This window comes from Eptatretus burgeri, chromosome 12 (genome assembly GCF_056783735.1).
Source record: "Eptatretus burgeri isolate ZD-2024b chromosome 12, Ebu_testis_v1, whole genome shotgun sequence".
In the NCBI taxonomy this organism is placed as follows: domain Eukaryota; kingdom Metazoa; phylum Chordata; class Myxini; order Myxiniformes; family Myxinidae; genus Eptatretus; species Eptatretus burgeri.
This window is the reverse complement of record NC_140972.1, coordinates 71,601,265-71,620,591: the sequence shown is the minus strand read 5'-3', so window position 1 is coordinate 71,620,591 and position 19,327 is coordinate 71,601,265. Positions and strand designations below refer to the sequence as shown.

The 19,327-nt window shown below is 42.4% G+C and overlaps 1 protein-coding gene across 6 annotated transcripts in view; it reads right to left on the bottom strand.

Moving 5' to 3' along the window:
- LOC147015895 (F-box only protein 41-like) overlaps positions 1–15,372 on the bottom strand; it is a 97,515-nt gene extending 82,143 nt beyond the window's left edge. For 4 of the 6 annotated variants that reach the window (XM_085848477.1, XM_085848478.1, XM_085848479.1 and 1 more), the window contains exons 1-2: positions 14,826–15,372; positions 12,304–12,552 (exon numbers count right to left, since the gene is read on the bottom strand). In XM_085848477.1, coding sequence (XP_085704603.1) covers positions 12,304–12,533 — 230 coding nt within the window. In that variant the 5' untranslated portion in view covers positions 12,534–12,552; positions 14,826–15,372. Of the gene's footprint in view, positions 1–4,126; positions 4,571–12,303; positions 12,553–14,825 lie in introns of those variants that run through there. The other 2 variants (XM_085848476.1, XM_085848480.1) reach the window with 2 other exon arrangements.
- Between the last annotated feature and the right edge of the window lie 3,955 nt (positions 15,373–19,327).

Here is a 19,327-nt window from a genome sequence, read left to right as displayed (position 1 = left end):
AGGACATGACCAAGGCAAGACAATCTCGTGACTGGAAGGACACACTATCAGCTCTTCAGTATTTACAGGAACGGAATCCGTTCAGTCATGATCCACATCTGAGGAACATTGCCACTGGAGTTCATGCACACCCCGCCGTCAACGTCGATACAGCACATGCTGTAGGAGCCAAAATATTGAAATCTATGGATGGGAAAACACCTGCCGAGTATGCATTTAAGAGGAAAGACCAAGTTGTCACCATCGGCATGAAGTCATCTGTCAAGATTGATGGAGAGCAAGTCCAGGTTGACCCACAACTTCTCTTCCGGAGACTGATCACTGTTACACAGACAGCAGAAGAACTGGAGTCGGCCTTCAAATATGAACTGTGCAGCTATCCACCAGCCCTCTTTGATTCCTCTCTTCAGCTCCGAGAAGCACACAAGCCAGTCTTTGCTGATGCCATCTGGGATCTTCGTGGATCCGATGTCCCAGCCGATATCCCCAATGATGGGCAACAGTATGTTTTGGATGGCGGGGCACTTGTTCAACGCATTCCATGGTCTCGTGGATCTACATACAAAGACATATGCCACCAGTTCACTGATTACGTAACGAAGAAGTACGGAGATGCCATAGTCGTGTTTGATGGTTATTAGAGGACCAACACGAACGACATGACACACCAGAGACGGTCTAAAGGGAATGCTGGCACTACTGTGACATTTACAGCTGACATGCGTCTCACAATGAAGAAGGAACAGTTTCTTGCCAATAGGCAGAATAAACAGCGATTCATTTTTATGTTGAGCGAAGAGCTTCAGAAGAAGAACTGTGAGACACACCATGCCTCAGGGGATGCTGATCTCCTGATTGTACTGAAGGCCGTGCAGTCTGCTACTGTCACCAACACTGTGTTAGTTGGTGATGACACAGACCTCCTCGTCCTCCTATGCTACCATGCAAGCTTAGAATCCCATGACCTCTTCTTTTGTCCCGAGCTAAAGAAGAACACAAAGAAGCCTCGCATCTGGAACATCAAGGCTACAAAGAAAATGATTGGTACAGACATAGGCAAGCACATACTGTTTCAACGTGCAGCTATTGGGTGCGACACGACATCTTGTCTTCATAGGATTGGAAAGGGAGCTTCCCTCAAAAAGTTCAAAGCAAACAACACATTTCGTGAGCAGGTCAAGGTTTTTGATACATATCCAGCTTCTGTATGTGATGTGGCAGATGCATGAGAAAAAACATTGGTGATAATCTACAACAGAAAGTCAACCGACACCCTGGGCACCCTCCGGTATCAGCGGTACTGGGACAAGGTGGCTTGGAGCTCCTCTCACGTGCAACCACAGACGTTACCACCAACATCAGAAGCAGCAAAGTATCACAGCCTGCACGTGTATCTGCAAGTCCAAGAATGGAAGGAATGTGCAGATGAACTTCTTCCGACAGACTGGGGTTGGCAGAAGTGTGATGAGGGTTTTGTGCCACTTCAGACATCAAAAGCTCCAGCTCCTGAAAAGATGTTACGTGTCATTAGGTGCAACTGCCAGGCTGAATGTAGCACCATGAGATGCACATGCAAGAAGCACAACATTGAGTGCACTCCATACAGCTTGTGGAAACTGCAGGGGCTCTGGCTGCGCAAACACTCCATGTGACAATGATGAGGATGATGACGACATTGTCGAGTTCTAACTTCAATACGCTTGATTTTTCTCAACATGTATAGTAAGTTTATAATGGATGTAGTTTCTGAGTTGAATGTGAATTTTCATTTTCATTTCGAAACCTTCTTTAGGCAGATGTGATTGCCCCGAGTGGAATTGTGAATTTTGTCATGTTTCAATGATTTACCTAATTATATTGTATTGCCAAATACTTGATTTCATCTTGTGTCTTCAACGTTTATTTTTATTTTTTTGTCCAGGACCCAAAATCAGTATCAGGTAAATATTTTCTTTTTCGGGACAAAAAATTGACATTTTTGGACAAAAAGCTATAATTTTTTATTTTACCCTCAATACATTTCACTTTTTTATAATTATTCTTGTATATCAATATACTGACCATAACTAGAAACAATTAAAATGCAGAAAAACATATATTTACATCTTAAAATATCAATCTTTACAATTTTCTAATTTTCCCCGAAGCCGGGTGGCGGCCATATTGGATTTCCATGATTTCAGGACTTTCCCCCCGGAGGATCCCTTAGGACTTTTTTTCTGTCACTGAGGACATATCCAGGAATCAAAATCTGTTGAGTTTGCTTTTGTTGCAATTTGTGGGAGGTCATCCGACATTTTGACTGTACTATACTGTTGCCCAAGCCAAATGGATTTAACATATCCAGGAGAGAGATCGACATTACTCTTTGATTATTTCTCTGAATATCGTGCCCTTTGGTGAACTTTTGAACACTCTTAATGTTGCCTCACTTTCTGACAGGTATAATTTAATTATCACTCGATTTGCTATATCCTGACTCACTTCTGAGTGCAATCGCCATGTTTTGCCCCAAACTCGATTCACAATATCCAGTCGTAGCTTAATAAAATTCCCAACATTTGCACATGTCTGAAATAAGAACTCAAAGGTGTAAACAATTTGCTGTTCCATTTATGATGCAGTTATTAATGCCCATCTTTTGACCACTGTTTTTATTTATTTATTAATTACACATTATTCATTTTTCATATAATCTGCCTGTTTATTAGTCTCTCCCCGAAGGGGTTGTGAGACTATTGTAATGCCCTTGTCTGTCTGTCTGTGTATCTGTGTGTGTGTCCACATCATTATAGTTTTGTTTAAATTAATAAAAAAAATTCTCTGCAACGGCTTGTGCAATACATGCAAAACTTTAAACAAAGGAGGGACTCCCTATGGAGCATTTTTTTATTGATAACTTTGATGTTATTAGTCACACTGTATGGCAGCCATGTTGGATTAAATGAAAATAATTGGATATCTTCTCATGAACCATTCAACGAAAAAAATTGAATCTTCATACATGTTATTTACTTCCTATGTGGTATATATGGTGATAATGATGACGTCATCAGTGGAGTGGTGATCTAGCCATAATTGGTTGAATTGAAATTCTTACCCAAGAATCTGAAACCTCATTTATCTGATCTACAACCTGATGCGAGTTAAGAATTAAACTTATGATGTCATCGGCCATGTGGCCTGGTGGCCATATTGAATTGAAAATAAAAGGTTATAAAAATTCTTCTCCAGTGCCGCTTAAGAGTTCAATGCAAAACTTCATACAAATGATTGACCAGCCAATGGGCAATATAGTTTGAGTTTTTTCATATTCATCTTCATTGATGTAACTTAGCATTAATATGCACAAAAGTAGTTGTTAACTATCCTAATAATCAATCAACAATCAATCAAAGCTATGGATAATGGCAATGTATGTGACATAATAGGCTGCATTGATGATATGGGTATCACGATGAATTTATTGAGGATTATGCTGATCAATGTTTGCTGATCAAAAATAGGCCATTATAGCAGTGGGCCAAAATAGTAGTGTGTTCAGTTAACAATGGTATTTTTTGTTCAGAATGAATATGCAAGGCGAGAATATGTGCACTACCAAGTGCCATTCTAGATACCCCACACAAGCATAGCAAAAAGCGGGCTTAAGCAATTGGTTCATATCAGTCTGTCTTCTCAGTTTATGATCGAGGAGCAACCAGATTAAATTTAAGTTGTATTTTGAAAATGACTTGGAACATGAATAGGAAGATAAGTCTGTCGTTAAAGGAAACTTTGTTTTTAAGAATGCTACAAGTCTGGAGACGGCGATGGTTCACGAGCAATGTACACGGTTCGCTTTTTTTATTTTTTGACCTTCGAGGGGACGCCACGGGCAAACTGGCGGGAATCGGAAAAAACGTAAATGATGAAAATTGTAGTACTCGAAGAGCACTACTTGCATACCAACTTCTCATTCCCCATTACCCTATCTTCCCTCTTTCCTTCTATCTTACTTCTATCTTCCCCATTACCTTCAATTTTCATCCTCCCCACTTTCCAAACATCCCCCATTCTCCCAACTAATCTCTTTCTTATCTCAAAAAAAAAAAAAAATACCCAACATCAACAACAACATGCTCACCTTCTCCCGATTCTGCTTCTTCTTCTTCCTCTTCCTCTTATCCTCCTCGTCTTCTTCCTCGTTTTTTTTCTACACTTCCATGACTGAATCTGTTGAACTCTCTCAAACATTAATATTAACAACAAAAACGATCTTATAATGCTTCATCTTCCTCTCTCACACATGTGGTACTCTTTACTGTTGCATAATGCACTACTCTTCTGCTATTTTAACAGACTGCTCTCATTTCGACCTCTCCTTCATTCCTTGCCTAAAAAAATCCAACTACGACAGTGCTTCTTCTCTCCATTCTCTGAATTCGCCTTCATTGCATCCATCAAGAATTGTGTTAAATCTCATCTCTGACCTAAAACTTTTAAAAACCACAGTTTGCCATGGATGCTCGCTTTCCATCAACCATTCTTTTTTTCCAACTTCAGTGCCAACTCACCCCCCTCACCCCTCACTCTCAAAGCAACCATCCCACTCTTCTCCGTCCAACCCTCCCTCTCACCTCTCTCAAAAACTCCCCCCTCACCTTTCTCCCACCTTTCATCCCCTCACTCATCCTTCTCAAAGTTGCCCCCCTCTCATCCACCAAGCTGCCTCCCTCCACTGCCCTCTCACCTCTATCTCTTCACTCCACCTCCTCAAATCCTCAACTGCCTTCTTCCTTGTCTCTTGTCCCCCTCTCCCCCAGGATCACAGAGCCTTTTCTCCTCATTTGGCCCCTCCCCTCGCTATTCTGCAATACCCCACACTCATTCAACAACCCTCCTTACCCCCCTCGTCCCTTGTCCTACCCCCCACCTCCTCCCCCTGAAGGCAGAGAAGTTGTGGATCAACCTGGACTTGCTCTCCATCAATACCCTCCCCCCCACCTCCTGCACCCAAAGCCTCCTCCCCTACCTCTTCATTAAAAGTGTGGACCTCAAATATCCGGGGCCTTCGCTCAAACCTTTCAGATCTTTCCATACAGGTTGCCACTGACAAACCAGACATTATCTGCCTAACAGAAACTTTCCTCTCCCAAGACGTGTCTGACTCCCAAGTATCTCTCCCTGGTTACTCCCTCCTCTGGTATGACAGACCTGAGCCTCGTCCTGGTGGAGGTGTTGCTCTCTTCATCAAAGACTCTATTCCTCACTCTCCATGCACTGCTCTCACTCCCCCACACCCCCAGGAATACCTCTGGCTTCGGCTTCCCCTGTACTCCCACCTCATGTTTATATGTGTACTGTACCGTCCACCTCACAGTGACGACTCCATCTACACGTCACTATCCGAAAACATGGACCATCTTCTATCTTCTCATCCAAACTCTCTCTTCCTCTTATATGGTGACTTCAATTGTCATCACGCCAGTTGTCTAGGTGTGGGTACCTCTCTCACCTGCCATGGCCCCTCAGCAAAAGCTTTCTGCGACTCATTAGGACTGACTCAATCGGTCAACTTCCCGACCCGGATCTCAACCAATGGTGCTCCATCTCTTCTGGATCTGATTTTGACAAATTTCCCTGACAATATCTGCCGCTCTTCCTTCGCTCCAATTGGTTCTTCTGACCACGTCCTTGTCAAAATGGACATCTCTCTGGTTGTTATCAGAGAACCACCTCACCGCCGTCGAGTCTGGCATTTCACTCAAGCCGACTGGCAGGGTCTCCAAGCAGCCATCAAACTTACAGACTGGTCTCCTATCATTACTTTCTCAAACATCAACTCATCCTGGGAATTCTTTCAAAGAAACTTGCTCTCCCTCATGCACAGATTTATCCCCTCTCGTGTTCAGTTGTCCTACCCTTCCTCCCACCCTTCGTTCACTGAAGCTTGTGGTGAGGCAGTTGTCCTGAAACAACTTGCCTTTGCCTCATGGAAAGCAAACCCAACTGAGGGCAATCTCAGTTCCTTCCACAAAGCTCGGAACAAGTGCGTATCTACCCTCAGGAGAGCCAGAAAACAACATCTTTCTCATCTCAAGTCTGAACTCTCAAACCTCTCTCCCTCCTCAAAATCCTGGTGGCGTTTAATCAAATCTGTTTCTGGTGTATGTTCCCCCTCCATCCCCTCCCTTACCTCAAATGGCCGCACTGCTGATACCACACGTGATAAAGCTGAATGTCTAAACTCGGTGTTTGCAGCTAAATCTTGTGTCCTAAACCAATCACTTTCTCGACCAAACTTACCCAGTCGCACCCAATTGTCCCTGGACTTTGTGTCCTTTTCTCCTGACAAGGTGGAGAGCTTGCTTTCAAACCTCTACTCAGATTCTGCAACCGGTCCAGACGGCATCAGCCCACGTGTCCTCAAAGCCTGCTCTTCTGCTCTTGCTCACCCTCTCTCTGTTCTATTCACCCTCTCATTTGCCCAAGGTCATCTGGCATCTGCTTGGAAATCTGCTCACATCACTGCCCTGCATAAAAAGGTGCAAAAACAGATCCCTGTAACTGCAGACCAATCAGCCTTCTCCCAATCATCAGCAAGGTTATGGAATCCATCATCGCTTCAGACATGAAATCCTTCCTCCTCTCCAATGGCTTGATTTCCAATCATCAATTTGGTTTCAGACAAGGTCACTCTACCCTGGATATGCTGCTTCTGCTCTCCCATCAATAGATGGAGGTCCTCAATGCCAGACAGGAAATCCGAGCCATATCCCTGGACATATCACGTGCTTTTGACACAGTCTGGCACCCTGCACTACTCACCAAACTCTCTTCCCATGGTATTCAAGGCCATCTCCACTCATGGCTCGCAGAGTTCCTCTCCTGTCGCAGTCAACGTGTGGCCCTAAATGGAGTTCTTTCATCCCCTCTTCCAGTGCAGGCTGGAGTTCCTCAAGGTAGCGTTCTGGGCCCTGTTCTTTTTCTGGTTTTCATCAATGATCTCTCCGACTCTCTGGAAAATCCTCTATTTCTCTGTGCCGACGACTCCACCCTCTGTCATCGGCATCTGTCCATCTGTCATCGGCAAGCAGCAGCTTCTTCGCTCACTGCAGATCTGGATAAAATCACAAACTGGTCCAACACGTGGAACATGTCTTTCAATCCAGACAAATCTCACACTCTCACTATGTCTCTTCGAAAGGACCTTTTAGAAAAACCCCCCCATCCACTTTCCCAACAATCCTCTGAAAGAAGTCTTTTCTTTCAAGCTTCTGGGTCTCACTATCTGCCATGACCTTTCCTGGGAAAGTCACATTTCCAACCTCGCCTCAAAAGCCAGTCGCCAACTGGGAATCCTCCATCGTGCAAAGTCCTTCCTCGGCCCTCTTGAGCTACTGACCACTTACAAAGCTTTTGTCCGTAGCCTGATGGAGTACTGCTCTCCCCTCTGGGCTGGTGCTCCTGCCTCCCACCTTTCTCGGCTTCACGCTGTCGAAACCAGGGCATTTAAGATCATCGGCATCTCCCGCAATGACGCTGAGTCTTTGGGCCTCTCACTCAATCACCGCAGGTTGGTCGGTGGTCTTTTTGTCTTCTACCGACTCCTCTCCAGCCTTGCCCCCCTTCTCTGTCTGCGATTTGTCCCCACCACATTTCCACAGGGCGCTCAAGGTCCGCCAACAACCCCCTTCTGGTAAAACTACCAAAATGACGAATCACTGCTCATCTTCACTCTTTCATTCCTCTTTTTTCCCGCTTTTGGAATAAACCTCCTCACTCTATTCTCTCCCATTCTTCCCTCCAGGCTTTCAAAACAGCTGTTCACCACCACCTCTTATCTTCCCCCATCCAAATTCTCGATCTTTTCTACCCCCGATAATCCACCCAAGCCCACTTCCTTCAATTCCCCTGCTTTCCTTCTTGAAAGTCCCTGTAATGTCAATCTTCTCTTCGCCATGTTCCCCGTCCCATCCTCATCCCTCTCCCTTCCACAGTTCACCTAATGTGTCTGTTCCTCACTGTTTTGTCCCTTCCACTCCCGCCCCTCTTGTCTCATGCCCCGTTGCTGTGAGTTGTGTGTTAGCTCTCATACGAGCCTCGAAAAGGTATACAAAAACAAAACAAAACAAAAAAAAACTTCCATTCAATACAGTTGAAAACCCTAGGAGTTTGATGCCCAATTTATTGATTTTTTTTGACATTTTCTAAGTTCGTGACCTTGTGGCCTTGACCTTGGGACGAAAATGAAAAATAGAGCTCTGTGGGGCTATGCAGGTGCCATTGGGCTAACCAAATACTGAAACCCCTGCCAGATTCGACAAACCCCCTCGGAGAAGATGTAACTTGAAATTGGCTACCCCCTAAAAACACATGTTTTTTGGGCGTGGCTCTGCCCATAATGGGCGCAGCATATCCATTCTCAGGAAAACACAACACAGATCATGATATAAACCTCCCACCTAAATTTTATCAGGATCGGATCAAAACCGATGGAGCTATGCTCGGGACAGACAGACAGAAAGACAGACAGACAGACAGACAGACAGACAGACAGAGACAGACAGACAGACACATGCCCATAACGAATATAGTGGTCACTTACTGACTCGTGAACCAATAAAGGGCATATACAACAATTATGAATGACTCATGTAACATGATAGATAGTGCAGTGGAATAGTCACTGGGAAAATGGTGGAAAATCCCGGAATTTTTTTATTTACATGCCTTTAAACCTTTATTCAAATTGAAGTATACACTTGAAGATTGTAGAAAACAAATAATCTTCATAATACTTCCACAAATCATGCAATATATTGATATATAGCATTAGAGGGTGTGGCATGTGCATTGGGGTAAAGAAGAGTCCGCCATAACGTTTATGTAATCATGCTGATTGATGCTGCATTTGATGGTGAACTATAAAGCCTCCATCCCCTAAATTGTGACTCAACATCATCTTATTCTAGTGTATAAGGGTGGTTGGTGAATAAGACTGCTTCAGAAGCGCTAAACTTCCAGACTGTTTTCAAATGATCTATAGAATCATTATTTTATTACAGTTGAAATTCAGGAAGGAGGCCCTTGCCATTCGTGTGTTTCCCTTTCGTGGATTCTTCTATTGCGATGAATTTATTGAGGCAAGGTTTGCGGATCAAAAAAATACAATAAAAACCGTCAATGCACTCGAATAATCATGGGTGGGTGAATTATTTTCCACATTTATTTACCTAATTAACATAGGCTATCAACACAATACCCCCCTCAAACCTCCCAACACCATCACCACCATCAACTAGTCTTTATCGTTGCAATCATCATCATTGCCATCACATTATTATATTGATTATTGGATCAAGTTTATCATCATCATAATTGCCATCACATTATTGATTATTGGATCAAGTTTATCATCATCATTATTAAAGATAAGTTTCATGATGTTAATAACTCAAGAAAATTATCTTTATTTTTTGTTACTAATACAGGAATATAATACTTTATTTTATGTTCTTTATACTCCTTTCTTCATGAACATAAAGAGAACAAAATCAATTTGCAAACATGTTAATTCCATGAACAGTTTGGACAAATTTTAAAGTTGAAGCCCTATCACCCCATTTTCCCCATTACCCCCTAAGTTTGCAGATTTATGATTCATGGGAATTTTCAAGAAGGTAACCCTGCAAACGGCAAGACTCTCCTGTATCTACCAGAACACTTCACGGGGTATCGTACTCCATGAACTCTCTAATTACCTCCACCATCTGCGATGGAAGAAGGTAATGTTTTCACCATTGTCTGTTTATTTGTGTGCAGAATATCTTAAAAAAAGCTGTGAACGGATCCAGATGGAATTTTGTGGGCAGGTTCGGTGTGTGACAAGGACAAACTGATTAGATTTTGGTGAAGATCCAGATCCAGCGACAAGAATTTTTAAAGTGATTCTTCACCATTGAGAGATAGGACCAAAACCGATATATAGCACGATATCTCAAAAAGTTATTGAGCCCGATATGTTCTCGTGGATCAGACATTGCATGGCGGAGGTATGCACTCCACCGAGTGCCGTTCTAGTTTCATTAATTGATTAAAAAAAAATTATTTTCACCGGTAGTTTTGTATTTTATCATCAATACTATTCCATATTGTTTTATCTCAATGGAACTGAACATTTAAAAGTCCTTGCAATACTTGTTCTGCATATTTTGGAATTAATCCAAAATTTGATTTCACTTTTGTGCTGGTGTATTTTTGTGGCGCGTCGACGATGCATTGACGGCGTGGGTTTATGGTCATACAGCGGATAAACATGAATATATCATCCTATTCTTTATCATTCAGCTTTTCTGCAACCCTGGTTATTTTGCAAAAGAAAGAAGAAAAAAAAACAAAAAACGACATGGTGTTTATACCACTAAGAAATTTAAAGTTGCTTCTTTGTAGACTACTTATCATGAGGCATATTATCTCAACCCTAAATAAGTGTCAAGGTTTTCATGTGTGCTAAGTTAATGAATCCAATCCTATTAAAAATGTTTTTGTTTTTAAAGCAAAGGCAACATTGTTAATGTAAGCAGAGCAGATACTGGATACTTCCACGATTGAGGGAAAATAAATGATTAGGGTAAAAAATAGCAAGACTGTTAAAACATCAATTGTCCTTTGATAGTTTTGAATCGGTGCATGGTTGATTAAATGCTATTAAAATATCGTCAGTGGACATCTGATGGTGCTGATTCTGCTTCAAGTTCATGCCAGCTTGTTTAATCAATGCACGAGCTTCTAAATTAACCAACAATGCCACCAGCATTATCAAATGTTTACGTGTGGAGCCGTGTGTGGACTCTGTTGAAATGTGTGAACATCGATGGGCTAACTAATGGAACCAAACAGGAAAATCCCAATTTGACAAAGCTTTAATGAAGCAAAAGATTAATTTCAGAATTGCGTTGCAAAATAAAAATCAAAAATATATAAAGGATTATAAAACCCACGCGAACTGAGATAAAACAACTCGTAATGCATTAATCATCATGTACGATTCACCATATGTCATTCCTCCAAAGAACTATTTGAACTCGTGCTTCCCAAGGGCAGTCAACATGACGCCGTTAATTGAGAATCCAAGTAACTTGGATGATGTAACGTTGCCCTCTCGCGGTGACACGTTAAAACAAACCTTCAAATGCCTCTCCTTTCTCATTCTATAAAAATCACCTTTCAACTAATTCTCAGGGGTATCCTTTAACCCAATCACACCAAACAGTCCACAAAATGATTTAAGATCCTGCACACACACTTATATAGACCTGCCTTTGCAGGTCTGTGTATCTGATGCTTTCTTTACCTACCTTATGAACGCAGCAAACACGCAACGTTGCGAAATGATGTCTTTGCGAGATGTAGCATTGTAAGATGTTATCTCAAACTTCCGCTCAAGGACGTCATTTGTCACAAACAGAATTGCACAATGACAGCCACAAACTCCGTCGCATGATGACGTCATTATGAGACGCAGCATTTCCCGATAACATCGGCGTCACAAACGCTAATTTTACAATGACGTCATCGTTACAAACTGAATTTCCTTACAGATGACCTTACACAATTTTGGACATCAGACTGTAGAATTGAATCAAAGGTGAACACATTTGAAAGCATAAACTGGCAATTCAGTCTTCTTTAAAATGATGAAGACTCAATTGCGATATCTCAACAGTCAGAGGGTTGCACTCCGAATGCTGCCCAAGACTGATAACCTGAACTTGGGAAAATGCAGGTGACCATTTGCACACTGCCCCCCCCAGACCCCTCCTTCCCTGCCCCTTTGGGTAGCAGTTCGTAAAAATTCCCAATGGAGGTCTCTGTTTCACAATTCTTAACTTGGTTTAAATCAGTGATGCAAGTTCATCATCATTACACATATATTTCCAACATAATTAAACATATCATTAGCATATAAACCAATCACTGTGGTCTCCATTTGTAAAACATTGTGGAGTCCTGTTGGGAGGCATGAAAACACCAATTATCCCTCAATGGATTTTTTTTTCTCAATTTGTGCAATTATGAAACAACTCTAACCATGCTGCATTAAAGTTTAAAGTACACCTTAATGTCCCATAATGTGCATAAAATAGGGCCTTGGTGTCAAGAAGCTTGAGAGGAACTTGAGCGTGACACATACATGCTTACCAGGGGACAGAATCAAGTATCTTAGTCGGGTATTTTGAAGGAACATCATCTGAGTCATGGAGATTAAAGCACAATGGCTCTCGTGGAGTTTGTCACAACATTGCTCGCAATACTTACTGCTCTTTCTGTCGCAGCAAATGCTCTGCCCTTGCCAGCTCAGTGCTGAGCAGCTCGGTTTGTCTGCTCAACTCAAGCCGCTCAGCCTCGAGGTGATGTACACGAGCACGAGTGGCCTCTAGTTCCACCTCGATCCTGGGGTTGCCCAATGTCGGCCCTTCCTGTGGCTCAGGAAGCTCTTCACCGTTGGACATAGTCTCATCCTCCCACAAAACCAACCCTGCTCTCATTGGCCAGTTACGCCCAAGCCTGTGACCAAAAGAGAAAGAATAAAATAATAAAAGTGGGTGATTTTCATTTTAAATAATCGTAATGGATAAAAGTGGGCGCTTCCTGATCATTGCATTTCATGTGTCCAAAATACAAGTGTTCACAAAAAAACAACAACTGCGACCCAGAAAGGGCATTAGTGATATATATATATATATATATATATATATATATATATATATATATATATATATATATATATATATATATATATATATATGGGTGTGGCATCACAGCAACTGGTACAATGTCATTTTAAGGTTTCGGTGTTGAAAACGAAATTGGTGGGAAAGGATAACATAAAGATATAGTTTCCACATTGTTCCACCATCTTTGTTTTCTGTCTTCAAAGCCCCCCAACTCCTTCCCAAATCAATGTCTTTTTGGCTTGGGCATGGTGGCATTGTAAGTGATTGGGAATTATGATTAGAAATTGGACAATGAAGGAAAGGAGGGAAAGGAGAGACCCATGATCAAAATGCTGAACATGACAACCGTTAAATGGACGGAGCACGAATCGATATAAAATGGTAACGGAGAGCAATTGCAGGGCGGGCACGTAGTGTTTGGAAGAGAAGAGCTGTGGGGGAGGTGAGAGGTCAGTCTCAATCATTCTCGACAACCTGAATGTTTTCTTGAAGATAACTGACAGTGAATTGCAAGGTATCTTCCAGGTCTTCAAAAGTTGAAATTGTACGCCGAAATGCCGGGGCTCGAAGGGTTCACCTCTCATAATGCCGTGCTCTTTGCATGTGTGCAGTAGAGTAGAGAATCGCCATCAGGGAGAGATGGATGAAGGTCAACCATCAGAAACTCAGGTGCCTAGCTGGCTATATGAAAGTGTGAAGCCACATCAGTCAGCAGGTGCGCAGGTGCGTCATCGTTGTGCTGCTTGTTTGAGCAGTTTACCAGTGTGTGAAAGTATCTCAATGGTCATGACGGTTCAAACAGCTCACTGTACATCAACATACATACATACATACATACATACATACATACACAAACAATGTTAAACGCAATATAATTTATACGAGCTTGCCATGTATGCCTCCATTCACAAGATTGAAGACCTCATCCTGAACACCCAAGGAAAAGAGCTCCTGCCGTGTAAGTCCACACGTGTAACCCTATTTGAAAGGGATACTCCATTTGCAGTGTGGTCACGCAGTTTCACAAAAGACGAGCAAGTTTGGCAAACAAAAACACAGGCTCGGATTCGGAATATGGAAAACTCAACCACCGAACGAGCACGTGCACATCAATGGCATCAACGGCTTCTGGGAGATTCGTAAAAATTAATAACCATTCCCCAAAACGACAAGTGCGAGGCAACTGAGAGCAATTTTCACATCAATGCCGACTTGCAGACACCTTGTAACATGCCCGATTCATCTCGAGAACGCGTCTCATTAGCAACCGAGTGCAAATCCCACCAGGTTGGCCCAAAAGACGGGTGACTGCTGCTGCCCGGTCAATATGCACGTCACATAGACACACACACACACACACACATGCAATCACAAACTCGTTCATTTAATAGCGAATCTGCCGCAATATCGATGCCTCCTTGAAAGAGGGACACGGAGAGTCATCATGGACGAGACGCCGCGGCTCAAACGAGTCGCTTGGGGGTAGATATCGAAATGCATCGAAATGGGACTTTCAAAGCTCAGTGGAGCGAGGGATGTCGTGCAGAGAGGACTTTCAAAAAAGTGTTTGTGACCTTCAGGAGGCAAAACTGTGAGCACATGTGCAAAGACTTGGGATTTCAGGGAATGAAAGCTTCGCCGTTTGACATTGAACTTCGTGAATTCGACTTCTTGGTTCCACGATGGACACGACATACCGTGGGATCCATCATCCAGCTACTGAGCTCCAGTTGAAGAAGGAATAAAAGATAAAGGTGTTCGATGATTTACCACCCAGGTGTAGTGTTGCATGTGAGCACCTAGTGAGTGAGTGCTACGAGTGTCCCGTTTTGGCCGCCCACTGTCTGCAGCGCGGGTCCTCGACGGTTGCTTGCTGCGATTCTGTCATACAAGCGACGGAACGGCACAAACCCCATGTGCCGTTGTTAAAGTCCGCATTGCATATCGCTTCCATACCGGTTCGAGCTGGATTATTATAACGATCACCTCCCCGCATGGCTCGCATGAACTGCAGCCGATCGACCTCGAGGGAGCGACCGCGTCGCTCACCGCACGGCAGGTGTCGCGGGCGCAGCACAGGTGCTCGAGGGGTTCAATGCTCACCTTGCAGTCCCGTCCGGCCGTGCAGAAGGGTCAGGGTGATGGTGCCAGCCGGTCTGCGGCTCGAAGATGTGCTCCGTCGCCGCGCTTGGCAGCTGGAGGAGGCTCGCGATGAAACTGCGCCGACGAAAGGGGCGAACTGCGTGGTTGGTCCACGTCTCGAACCCAACGTCAGCGACGGATGGTTTGTTTAAACGGGAACATTTTATCCCCAAACCATCGAATAACCCATCGATGCTTGTGGGACGAACTGAGGGTGCAGCCGTCGTTACCAAGGCGCTCGAACGATGATCGTGACAAAGGATCACCCCCCTGGTCCCTTCACACTCTCCGCCTTTAGTTCGTCCCACAAGCGCCGGAGCTTTGCCACATGGCGTGCTCGCGCGCCGCCAGGTGAGCACGGCGCACCTGGTGAAGTTCCAGCAATGCTCCGCTCTACCGTTTCAACATCAGTGACTGCCACTGAACAATACCTTCACACGTGTCCACTTTGTACAACATTATACAGTACATATCGTTTGGCTTGATCAACCTCCTCCCTTGTCGTACATCAACAGAGCAACAACACGAGTAGTGTAGGCTACGGAATGGGGTCGTGTCCTTTAACACGACAACACCTGCGCCTTAAACATCTGTTTTAACCCTCAACGAGCTCTCATAGCCCCGAGAGGCTCGTTAGGCACTTTATACGGAATCATAAAATAAATATAATCCATGTGCTTGCCGGACCCGTGGGTCGTGGCAAACAGAATGAGTACGCTCGATGACGGAGCCGTGGATGTGTTGAGGCATAGTTCCGGCCCTGCGGATGAAAACCTCACGGCCCCGGACTGCGTCGCTCCCGCAATGAAATGACCGGCTGTACTTACTCCATGGTGATGATTAAGACGCATGATGTACTCTCTCTCTCCCCATCTCCCCCTGCGGGTAAAATGGCTCATCGGGACAAATTGTTCATCTGCGTCGGTGTTCGCCTTTGTTAGGCTCGGTATGTGATCGTCACAGACGAGGTGTTCAGGAATGACTGTATTTTCACGCCTCGGCTCGAAGGAAAGCGTGTTCTTTGTGAGACTTGTAAATGCTTTTTATTCGTAAATTCCTATTTAGTGTTCTCCCAAAGGCAGCTCCAGTGCCGGCGAAGCAGTTTCTTGGTATTTTAGGGTTATTTATACTCGGTGCTTTGCCATTGCCTTCCCAGCAGCGGTGAAGGGAGAAATTTTGAATTTGGGCATGGTACCGGCGATAGCTCACCTACTCGTCGCAAACTAACGTCGGAAACGTTCGTTTAACGTCCATCCCGAGGGCTGATACACACATTGATGAATCACCCGACCCGTGAAACACCGGAATGGCAGTGTATAGCTGCTTCGAGATTCGAACCCAGACGAGACAGCTTCAAGGCGAGTGTGCATACCTCTACAGTTTATACTCTAGATTCTCGATAGAGCATCCTGCCAGCCTGTTTTACATATAGCTCGGTGAAATTCCTGTAATATGGAATCAAAGGGGAAAAGTGCCCGATAAAATGTTTCATGATTTTAATCTATCCTAATAAAAGGCTGTGTGCGTGTGAGTGTGTGTGAGTGTGTGTGTGTGTGTGTGTGTGTGTGTGTGTGTGTGTGTGTGTGTGTTTCAGAATGTGAAATGAAGTTCTCCCAGGATGGGCTCAAAGTATCCCCCTTCATTTCAGTAAGGGGTCACGATTCATGGACCAAGCTGTGAAGTTTTCGGTTCTCAAAGTTTTGTGCCGAGGGCTCTCTTCAGGCTCATCACTGAGCCCTAGACACCTTACAACTGTAGTTCGTTTGGAATAATATTCCCAAGGATGGTTTTTAGCTCACCTGTAAAGTAGTTTCGGGGAACTTAAGGGATGGTGCGTCATCTGTCCATCCACAAATACTCGCAACTTCTCAGAAACTAGACATCCGATTTCAATGAAATTTGACGACAACCTCCATCACCCGTGATGGCATAAAAACGGGGTCTGAAGGGGTTTTCAGAGGAAGTTTACGGGTGATGGGGGGGGGGGAGTGGGTTGCCTTCCCAAAGGGGTATTTGCTTTTTTCTCAAACGATACATACAATTCCAATGAAACTTCACAACAACCTTCATCACCCGTGGCGTACCAGAGTTTGTTCATGACATTAGAAAAATCTGGTTCCAAGGGGATTTAAGGGGGTTGCCCCCCAAAATATGTATTTGCTTTCTTCTCCAAAACTACACCGACAATTACAATGAAAGTTGACCACCATCTTCATCACCAATCTTCTTCTTCTTTCGGCTGCTCCCGTTAGGGGTCGCCACAGCGGATCATCCGTATGATCCGCATAGTGATTTGGCACAGGTTTTACGCCGGATGCCCTTCCTGACGCAATCCTGGTCGCCTATTACGACACAGGGATATGGTACACCTATTCTAACCGGGGCATACACCGGGCCCAGTGCACTGGTACTCACTTCGCCAACCTCGGAAGGATGACAGGCTGAGTCAACCTCCTGGTGTGTATTAATTCAAGCGGCCAACGGGGATTGAACTCAGGACCTTTTGGATCACAAGCCGCTACCCTAACCACTACGCCAACACCAGGCTTTATTGTATCTTCTTCATCTTCTTCATCAGCAATGATGTACTAAATTTGTTCATGACATTAAAAAAAAAATTGATGTCGAGGAGGGTCTATGGGGAGAGGGGGTTTGCCCCCAAAAATATGTATTTGCTTTCTTCTCAGAAACTACATGCAATTCCAATGAAACTTAACAACAACATATATCACACGTGATGTACCAAAGATTGTTCACATCATAAAAAAAAATGAGGGGTCTTAATGGTTTTACGGGGAGGGGGGGAAGGGGGGACTCCCCCCCCCCAAAAAAGTATTTGCTTTCTTTTCTGAAATCATACACAAAATTTTGATGAAGCTTGACCACAACCTTTATCACCCGTGATGTACCAAGCATTGTTCATGCCATAAAAAATAATCTAAAGGTATTTACTTTCTTCTCCATTATATATTTCATGGGTCATCCACGCCTACCAGCTGTTGCCTGGTTATCTTATTCAGACACGACGAGGTGAGCACCCAGGGGTATTGCCCTATGTTTAATATGTCTGTGAGGTTTTTTGTTATCATTCCTGTAGGTCCAGCTGTCATGGTACAACTTTGGCATTCTTCAGCTTCCAGGATATTCTCAATTCATTCTTGAGGTCTTGGTGTTTGTTCGTTTTCTTGATTTCTGAATCGTTTAGTCCAAAATCACTGGTATTAACACCTCAATCAGCAATGACTTCTTCTCTTTTTTTTGTACTGTGTATGATATCTGGTCACAACACTTTGTTTTCGATGTTCATGCTCGATGGGATCATTAGTTCGTACATCAGCAGTCAGTACTTCCATGTTTTCAATGATTACTTTTGGTTCATTTTCCCACAACTTTGCTGGTACCGATTCATCAAAGTTTTTGCAGATGTGTCAGCGGATTTTATTATAAACTCTGTTGTGTCGTTGTGTGTACAGTTGTTCAGACAGGAGTTTGTTTTTGTGTGTGTATTCAGTCATTAACCATAACATATCATTCTCTTTCCAAACCCACACCTCCAAACCTGGTGTTGGCTTTGCAGTTACAGTGGTGGCTTGCGATCCCATGACCTGAGTTCAAGCCCTGTTGGCCACAGAATTAACAGCAGGGGAAGACTCAGCCTGTCATCCTTCTGAGATTGGTGAAATGAGCACCATTGGACTGGTAATAGGGGCACTGCATCATTGGCACAGCTGTGCCCCCAATCAATGATGCAACCAGCAGCCAAAAAGGCAGTACACAAAGGGACCTTACCTCCATTCTCTCTCTCTCTCTCGATATATATATATATATATATATATATATATATATATATATATATATATATATATCTCGATATATATATATATATATATATATATATATATATCTCGATATATATATATATATATATATATATATATATATCTCGATATATATATATATATATATCTCGATATATATATATATATATATCTCGATATATATATATATATATATATATATATATATATATATATATATATATATATATATATATATATATATATATATATATATATATATATATATATATATATATATATATATATATATATATATATATATATATATCTCGATATATATATATATATATATATATATATATATATATATATATATATATATATATATATATATATATATATATATATATATATATATATATATATATATATATATATATATATATATATATATATATATATATATATATATATATATATATATATATATATATATATATATATATATATATATATATATATATATATATATATATATATATATATATATATATATATATATATATATATATATATATATATATATATATATATATATATATATATATATATATATATATATATATATATATATATATATATATATATATATATATATATATA